Genomic DNA, 10,457 nt, shown 5'->3' on the forward strand with positions numbered 1-10,457 from the left:
TACACAGTATTATTTAGAAGAACAAAAACTCAATGAAAGTCTACCAAGGATTCTAACTTTAAACGCGTTTTACTCAAAACTTAAGTCCACTTACATCCCTTTGCATCTCACTGCCTCAAATTTACTTTGTTACTGGAATACAAAAAGGGAGGGGGGAGGGGAGCTTAAAAAGACATTTTGCAATTACAAGCTTTCAAATTTAAAAATATCTATGAGTACAGTAAGCTTCCCATTATCCGCAAGTCAATCAACAATCAGGAACACTCATCTTCGCAGCAAAAGGCTAATACCGATGGATGTTTTTTTTTTTTTTTCAAAAAATTGTAAATTTAAACTCGGTTGCTTTTATTTTATTTATTTTTTGCTTATACGTATATTTATTTATTTATTTATTGTGCTTTCTTTGTCGTACATACACTTGTTTTGCTGTTACGTTCTGTAGTGAAAAAATACAAACATTTTTACTGTACTATTTTTACTGTTTTGCAGAAAGTATTATGCATCAGTGCACCAAATTCTTGAAGAAGAACAAGTTTCACCTTATTTGTCCCTCATTTTAGCCTTTTTGCGGTTTATCCGCGGCGTTCCCCCTCCCCATTCCGCGGATAACTGGGAGTTTACTGTAATCGCTATAAAAAAAAACACATTTATGAAATATTGCAAATAAAAGTTTCAATTTGATTTACGTTATCTTATTGAGCAATACATTGTTTCATCAAATACAGTTTTATACCCGTTAAGTAAGTCTGTAAAATACTTTTTGAAATCCTGAACAATTTGAATTTCTTGAATAAGGATGAAAAAATACTTTATGTTAAATAATGAATAAAAATGAAATTCAAAGAAAATGTAGAGGAGGTGATACCAAACAGGAGTGAAATACCAAAGATATTCTTTTAATTTTGCTAATTAGTAGAGCCTTGAGTATGTGCATATGCAATGGCATATTTTTGCTCCTTTTGACGTTAAGGCATATAAATGCATATAAGCGACACAATTTACAAATGAGTATAGCCCCGATTTAACGATTGTCAAGGGACTGGAAAAGGTTACCGTTAAATCACTTTCATTCGTTGAATCGAGAAGCTGAGACATTCAATGCAGTCAAATCCAGACCAGCAAAATGTATCATTAAATTGAAGAAATCGTTAAATTGGGTGTCGTTAAATCGAAGTTATACTCTAATTGCGTTTTTAATTAATGCGTTTTTCAATAATTTAAAATTTTTCAACTGCAAAAAAATTAGAAATAAACATTTTGTTCTTTACAAAGAAGAAAAAACAGATACCAATGGAAACATTTATGCAAATAAAGGCTGACCCCTGATTTCCAATAAGAAAATTAAAAATATTTATTGAAAATTAAAATTATTTATTACATTAAATGACAAGAGGTAAGGACTAAATGTAGAAAACATTGAACAACAAATTGTGATTTATTGTAGTCAAATACATTAATGAGCATATCATTTTTTGTATGAATAATTGTTTTATATATATTTCCGCCTTATTAACAGAATCCAGATATAGAATGGGACGTTATTTTTCATTTGACTTTTGGAAAAAATTTCAATATTTAGGTGAAAGAATTATAAGTGCACATTGTAAATATTTTATTGCATATTTGCATGCATATTTTACTGCTTTTTCAGTGAATACAATCCGAATTCTACGAAGAAGTAAACAATTATAACCTACTTAAACATATATAAAGAAATCAGCAGTGAAATATCAAAATTCTTCTTTTATTTTAGTTTGTTTAAACTTCCCTAACATTTTTACGCACATTAGCAAATTCTTTAATTAGTGTTTTGAGCAAAAATTTACAATTTTATAAAATCAAGAATAGAAGAAACTGAAAGTAATTAAAATCTTTATGAAATTTTCAAATTTTTCAGACCTTTCCTCCTACCAAGTACTTAATTTACTGACGCTATTACATATTTTCCAAAATATTTTCGAAAAGTGCGTTCTTACCTTATATTTTTAAGTTTAAAATTGATATACTATTTTCAATCCGAAATTAATAAATTTATCTCCTAATGTACTATTAAATATACTTATAGCTATAAAAAAATCACTCTAAAGATACTTTAAAAATGATTTCATTACCTATATTTTATTGAAAAGAAACGTAGCTAAACTATTGATCCGAAATTTAAAATTTCTATTCTACTTGAATTATTTCCGGTGAAACAGTAAAATTAAAGTATACCTAAGAAATTATGTCATCAAATAGGTATATTAGAAAATATTATTTTTATCGCAATAAAATGTCCAGAAGAGAAAAAAATTTGCGTGACTAATCAAAAAATGTTTTCATTGAAATTATTTACGATGTAAATCAATAGATATTCAGTATAAACTGTTTCATTTATCGCTTAAAAATTCATTATTGAACTTGTTACTAACGCGAGTTTTCCATTGATAATTTTATTTTTTCGTATATTGAAAAAATTAAAATACAAAGCAATAACAGTGATAGATAGGCTTCCTGCTACTAGAAAGTGCACAATATATTGATCAATAATGAATGGCTTAAAAATGTATAAGTGTAATTTATTACCTTTGCACCCGCTATATTTGATAACAGATTCAACGGTGTCAGGTACAAATATGTAATAGAAATTGCATACATGGGTTTTGGAGTTTTAAATTTCAGAGTTTCTTCAGTTCAAGAAAATGGAGCTATGCAAGAAAAATGTTTCCTCATGTAAGCCTATTTTTCTGGCGTAGCTTCTTGCATTGAATAAAGAATTTCTTTTAGGTCTAAAACATGTGTAATTTAATTTTCATTCTAAAATTTGTGCAAAACCAGAGACTAAGAAGTGAAGGTGTCCTCGTCACAAACAGCAAACACATAGAAAGTTGGTTTCAAAACGTTAGATTGGTTAATGTGTACGGTCGGTTCAAAAGTTATCATTTACAACTTATTTAGCTACAAAGGGTCTAATTTTAATCTTTAATTGCATATAATATTTTAGTTACTTTTTATAATCACGAGCAACTAAACGATTTTTGATGACTGACATTAAGAAAATGAAAAAAACAAATCAGTAAAAGCATTGAATTTACAAAATGAATTGGTTTAACAAAAGAGAGTGAGGGAGAGGGAGAACCCCCCCCCCTCCCACACACACAGGTATAAGCTACAAAGTCCCAGCTACAGGTAAATGTGCTCAACAGTGCCAGTATAAAATGCTTTCCTATTTTTTTAATGTGAAACAAAAAGTATAAATTAACTTTTTTTTTCTTACAGAATTTCACCTAGCTATTTCAAATTAAAGCAATTATTTGTAGGATGTTAAAACAATGAGATACGAGAAAAGGATAGCAAATGGTGTTGAAAATACGTTATTTAGTTTAAATTCCAAAAAACGAATACTAGAGGACTAAAAAAAAATGTTTTATCATTACGGGCATGCCATACAGGAAAAGCACATTTGCGTCATTTCTAGCGTTAAAAAAAAAGTAGTGAAGTTACAAAATATTTCTTTGACAAATGTTAATCAGTATACGGCTCATACTTGGGTGCATGGTTTTTAATTTTTGGCTGTAAATTTGCAACTTCAAAAAAAAAAAAAAAAAAAAGTGGAAATGTTTCACGTTTCTTTTTCTTGGAGCAAAGTGAAAAATAGAATACTTTTCTAATGAAATAGATTCTACTTGATTATTAAACATATTTATTGTCATCGAATGAATAAATAAAAAAGTGAATAAATGAACAGATAATGAAAACGAATAAATTAAATTAACGAATTAATTTTTGTATGAAAAAAAAATAAATGAGTGAAAAAATTAGTGAATGAATTTGAAAATAAGTAAATGAATGAATAAATACGTGACTTATTAAATGATGGGACGAAAATGAATTAATCAACAAATCGATACGTAAGTGATTTAATAAATGAGGGACTAAGTAAAATTGAACTATTTTACTTTGCCTCCTTCCACTTTGCTCCTAGTGCCCTTGACTAATTGTATAGAACATTTAAAATAAAAATAAGCTTAATATTAAATAGATTAATACGGTATCAAATATTAGTAGGACTCAATCGATTTTTAAAATATTAACTGCATGAACTTTATCATTTTACAATAACAAAAATAAAATTCATCGCCAGCTCAGTTATTCCATCCGAGGACTGCAGTTTCGTGCTTTTTAGCACTCATCAGAATATGAAGTAACGGAGCTGAAGGCGGAAAACTTCTTAAAGGAGCCAAGAGAGCCAAAAAACATAACTTATTGCAAAATAACAAAAATAGTTTTTGACTTAGAACAGAATATTACAATATGAGTAACAACCATCAAAAATTGTTTGAATAGGGAAATGCCTTGATCTTCAGAAGTAATTTTTTCCTAACTAGAATAGCCTACATGTGTTACTACATAGTTAAAATATTAGAGAATATGTTGCGCTAAGCACAGAAACAATATTTCACCATTTCAGTTTTCCCTACATTTCCCTACTTCACTCAAATATTCTTCTGAAAGTGCAACTTTTCTTACGCATGTTTCTATTTGAACATTACAGTTTATTAACTTTTATCGTTTACAAACATGCTTAAAATTGTTAATAAACATTTGAAAATAACTATTACAGTAAAATTCACAACAGTTTATTGACCGGATATGAAAAATTATTGCTGCAATGCAAAGTTCTGTAAAGGTCAAAGCAGAAAATAATGAATTAAACCAATTGAACTAATCAAAATCCGTTCACACACGCATAAATTAAAATGTCGATCCATATAGCTGAAATGTCAAAACCTCCCTCCACTTTTCTGTCTCACACCCTCTTATAACTTCTGTTTTCGTAAAGTCGAACAAAAAAATTCTGTTTTATTTTTCTAAATTTAAGAATCATCCTTAAACCTCAAGTAAATTTTTTAAGCATTAAAAAAATCATCATCTGTAAAAGAACTGTCGTTATTGAAACTAGAGCATGAAATGTGTGTCACATAGAAAGCGTCACCAAAAAATTATGTTTATTATTTTTATTTATTTTTCATTTCTGCACTTATGTTGAAACTCTTGTAAAACAGCATTTTTTTCACGTCGAAATTTTGTCATTTGTGTGAGGCTATACAAAAAAAAATTATGTTTATGTGTAAACATATATATATTATTCTGTTAGATATTCCTAAAAAGAAGAAAAACAGAGAAATCTTAAATAAAAAAGCATTACTTATATCTCAGTAAAGATTTTCTATTTAATTGAGAATTAATGATTGTTGCATATAAATTTGACAGAAATTTTGTCACACTTTCGTATCAATTAAAAAAATTACTTAAAGCAAATTAAAATTACTTTATTTTTGTGTATAAAAGTTATGTTAAAAATAGTTGTATAACTTATATTTTTAAAAATCCATTACTAAAACTCGACCATCTGAAGCAAATACACGTGTTACGCATTTTAAAACAATCTTTGAAAGCACCGGTAGCTTGATGGAAAATCAGATGCAAATATATTAGTTGCAACAAGTGAAGCGTTTAGTTTAAAAGTGGGGCAAGTCCATTAAAAAAAGAAGATAATGGTAATTATAGATAGAACTTAATGCGAACTTTGAATGTGTAAAAAAATAATAAGGTCTAAAAAAAATTCGGAACTTAATATTTGGGAGAGATAAATTTTAGCTCTTCATTAACAAAACTGATTATAGAAATGCTGATCTGTAAATGCCTAGCAAAAGCAAAAAAAGGACTGCCTCAATTTAAAAAAAAAAAGCTCCTGTGATTAATAAAAACCGTTTCGTACTGATCTACTAGTAAGAATAAAGCATATTTTATTTTTTTAAAAACATTACATAAATTTATTATTCGATACAAACACTTTAAAATCATCTATATTTACCTCCAAAAATCATAAGCATTTTGTGTGATTTTATGGGGATTTTTGAGTTATTAAGAAAGAGCACAAACATAAATTACTATTTATAGTTAATATAACGGTACATTACGTTACATTACTCTATAATAAATTATATAATCGACAAAAAATTTACAAGTCTCCTTCTGATTTTTGTTTTTATTGTTAAGAAATTGAATTTCGTTATTAAAAATATTAGTTGTTACACAGAACTCATAGCCGTCGATTTAACTGAAGAGTTTTATAAATATGATCAATACGTACTATGGAAGGCTGAATTTCCGACAAAAAAAAGTTTGGGAGCTCTATAGTGTTCAGAACTTATTTTTATATGTAAAAAGTCTAAAATCCCATCTAATTTGCAAAAAAACAAAAAGCCATAAAAACTAAAGATGTGCAATAGCTGAGCTCACGTGAGCTCCCATGCAAATTGAACCCTAGTACTATCAAAAACAGAAAAGCATATCTTTATGTCACGAAAGGTTTCGGTCGCGTGAAAATAGTAGTTATAATGCCTTTTAGAAAGTTATCGTATCGATTAATATGCATATTAATCAAGAAAGACTTACCGTTTCCTTTGCTATCCATGGTTGCGTCAATTGTGGTACTGAATCCGTGGTGACCAGTGAAAGGGTTGTTCTAGCACTGAAGAAGGAAAAAATGAAGATCGGTCACAAGGCCATTGGTACCTACCAGATAGAGAGGGAAACCTGTTTTCCGTTCCTTAGGCAAGGCCGGAGAAAGCGACTGGCGTCAATAGGCAAAGTAGAGTGCTTGACTTTCCGAATTCGTTTTCTCCACTTTCTGACTTCACGCGCACCTTTGTGTGGGCAAGGTCGGGATAATATCATCGCGATGTTTGTTGTGCTAGCCGACAGAGCGCGGACTTTTTGAAGCTTCCTTGTGTTTCAGAGGACAGACGCGCGTTTTTTTCCTATCGGTTAGGTCTGATTTTTTTTTCTTTTTTTTTTATGCTTTTGGCAGAAAGTAATTCTTCTCAGGGGTTGGTTTTTGTAGCAGATTCTCTTAACTTGCATATTTTGCGTTCGTGAGGAATGCTTTATGAAAGTATAAAGAAATTTGCGAATTTTAAACGGTATATACGGTTATATTTGTAAACAGATTTCTTTCCTTGGGTCGAACTATTTCAATGGTATGTCAATAATATGTGTATCTTTTGGTTGATCGTATAGTTACACATATAATTAAAGGAATACTGTGAATTAGAAGAAGAATTATTTACACACACACAAACATGTCTGACACTATAAGTTAAATAAAGATATAATATAAAAAGCCACAAGAGATTCGTTTCCCACTCAGCAACAAGAATTCTTTCTTTATACGTAAATTGACAATAGATCTTCAACCTCTCTCTATCTGTTATTTTTGAATACCGACCACTTTTTTTTCTCTTTCCATAAGTCAGTGGATGCTTCAACACGTATTTTATCGCTCCTGATAACATGGTAATCTTCCAACATTTCTGAAATCCGCAATTTGGTCTATATTTTGTTCTAAGAAAGTTAAACCTCAGGGCGTTTCGTGAATTTTAATGCATGAAACACAATATTTAATGACTTGACAAAATAAATGACATGCATGCAAAATTAAAAGGAGTCATTTTTTGCATAAAATCAGTCAATTAAAAAAAATCGTGCTTAATCTAGAGAATTTCAACTGTGGAAAAATGTTAACAATGAACAGCAGCTTGTTACTTTTTTTTTCCCTTTGTTATTATTTTTATTACTTCTTATTTTATAGTTCGATACATATTTAAAGAAAATCAAACAAGAATAGCTAATGACAAGATTAGTTTTTTCTTACTATTCTTTCAAAACAGAGTTCATGAAGAAAAAACCTAAAATTCAGTGTTTCATAAGAATTATTATTTTTAATTCATATTTTATCGTCTGTCATTAATATTGCGAAATAAGGGTACTAAAAGCAACTAATGGCAACATTGGTTCTAACATTACATAATCTTTTTCGAACAAATATTTACCGCAGTTTTGAATTTTGTACCTTTGAGTTTTATATTTTTCTCCAGGTTTCACATAATGATAGGATATTAAAGTTGCAAATTTTTATTACATTTATTGTTTTACTTAATTAATGATTCATGCAGAATTTAGGACTATATTTTTCAATTATTAATCTTGATTTTAAGAAAGTAAAGCTTCACGAAGTTAAACTATGACTGAAACACAATAAAAAATTTAGTTAATAATTTCGTCTAACATTGTATGTAATGATATAATTACAGAAGAAAAATATCATTTTCACTTATAAAACAGATACATTTCATTCAATAAATCACTACTATCATTCTATGGATGCAATGAGACGCACAAGTTATTGAAAATAATAGTTTCTCATTCTCCTATATTTATTAGATGAAATTGAAGTAGCTTAATTAACGTTCACGTGCGTAGGAGAATAGTATACGTTTCAAAATAATCTGTTACCATGTGTTTTTGCGAATTGAACTTGAAAAATTACAAGGAAACTCATTGACTCCATAAAATAATTTTAATGCAGTTTCAAAGCTTGAGATTATGTTAAGTGGTGACTTCAGGCGCTATTCATTTGCAGCATTTTAAGAAATAGGTCCTATTGAGAAAATTTTGAATGTAGAATGCGGGGCAAAGTGAAATAGTTAAGATTACTGAGCTTTGTCAAATTGAACAGATTGGTAATTTGTTCTGAAAATTACAGTCCATAAAGAAAGAACATTTTAAATGCAAGTGTTATTTTATAATTACACATTTGCGTTTAAAAAGTTTTTTTTTTTTTTTTTAATTTTTGGCAGTAAATTTGCGCCTTTAAAAAAAGTGGAAAATTTTTCACTTTTTTTTCATGGGGCAAAGTGCAAAATAAAATATTTTTCTAATGAAATAATTTCTATTCGATAAAAATTCAATTTTCTTTTCAAATGAATCAGTAAATAAAAGACTGAATGAATAAATGAAAAGATGCTGAAACAATAAATGAATAATTAAATAATTAGATATTAATAGTTAGTATATGAAGAAAAATAAAAGAATGAATGTATGAGAAAACAAGTGAATTAATGAATAAATAAGTGAATTACTAAATGATGGAATTTTAACGAATTAATTAATTACTGAATACGGAAGTGATTTAGTAAATGATTGAGTGAGTAACCAAAAAGAAAAAAACTCTGTCACTTTGCCCCATCCACTTTGCCCTACATGAACTTGACTAATTTTACAAAATATTTTAAATACAAATAAACGTAATATTAACACTGAACTAAATACTAGAAGGTCTCAATTAATATTTCAAATGTCAATTACAAGAACTTTATGATTTAATAATACCAAAAATTATTTTCGACTTACAAAAAAAAAAAAAAAAAAAATACAATATGAGTGTCAATTTTTGAAAATTGCAGGAATTATCATACTTTATGATTTTCACAGATAATTTTTTCTTGACTAGAGTAGACTACATGTGCTACAACCTAATTAAAATATTACCAGAGAGGTGGCGCTAAAAGCAGAGTAAATATTTCACCATTTCACTTTGTCCCGCTATTTCACTTTGCCCCACATTCCCGTATACATGGTCAAAACTCCCGTTACTGAAGTTTAAAAAAAAGTCTCACTGAATAAGTCGTTTTATGGATATGAACTCTAAAGTTAACTAATTCAATTTTTGTGTGTAATGTGTTTTGTAAAATAGGAACTAGAAAACTAAGTAAATAGTTGATCACAAACTAAGCAAACCTAACTTCTCCTACATCAACATCGATTTTGCATCAGGCTAATATCTCACAGACACTAAATACTTTGATTTTTCTTTAAAATTTGCTAAATATTTAGTGGTGTGTTTTCATCTTAGAAGTCAGTTTTCATTCACAGTTAAAAAATCTATTCAATTTGTTAAAAAGGTACGTAATTTCGAACCAAATAACTATTTTATGCTTCTTTTAATGCCAATTCCTTATTTACGAATATTGCGAACGAGGGTTCATTGCTATGCCTTAGAAGTAAACTTTCTGAATTTCATTTTACTTTTAGGAAAATTGAGAGTTTAATTTTCCTATCTCGCACCTATCTAAAACAAATGTTCTTTTGTTTTTAGTGGAACATTTTTTTCTATGTCAGGTGATTTGCAAATGAGAAACCCACTTAACCCCGTTCTTAGGGATATTTACTCTCATTATTTTGAAGTTAAGTTATTCCGAAAACTACAGTTTAAATTTTATGTTTGCTATGCTGATGACTGTTTTGTTCTTATGAACTAAACTCAGGTCAGCATTAAAGAGGAGTTATCGATTTTAAATTTCATTGATCCTCTCATTCAATTTTCTAGTGAGAAAAAACAAGATAAATGCCATCTCTTTCTCATTATTATTTCTCATTCTGAGTTCGAGTTTGAGACTATGGTTTATAGCAAACGTTTTGCTGTTTCCTTACCTACACATGTATTATCGTCTCACCCACCTTAATAAAAATATTCAGCTTTCAACACATTTGTTTATCGTGCTATAAATATTTGTTCATCATCACCTGAACTTCCTAATGATTTTATACGTTTTTAAAATTGATTTTATCGC

The 10,457-nt window shown here is 28.7% G+C and overlaps 1 protein-coding gene across 1 annotated transcript in view; it reads right to left on the reverse strand.

The window, feature by feature from the left end:
• The window catches only part of LOC129219333 (uncharacterized), a 60,319-nt gene extending 53,672 nt beyond the window's left edge, over positions 1-6,647 (reverse strand). Inside the window, exon 1 of the mRNA XM_054853693.1 lies at positions 6,442-6,647. Within this exon, the coding sequence (XP_054709668.1) occupies positions 6,442-6,460 (19 nt within the window). The 5' untranslated portion in view covers positions 6,461-6,647. The remainder of the gene's footprint in view (positions 1-6,441) is intronic.
• Between the last annotated feature and the right edge of the window lie 3,810 nt (positions 6,648-10,457).

Source organism: Uloborus diversus, chromosome 3 (genome assembly GCF_026930045.1).
Source record: "Uloborus diversus isolate 005 chromosome 3, Udiv.v.3.1, whole genome shotgun sequence".
In the NCBI taxonomy this organism is placed as follows: Eukaryota; Metazoa; Arthropoda; class Arachnida; order Araneae; family Uloboridae; genus Uloborus; species Uloborus diversus.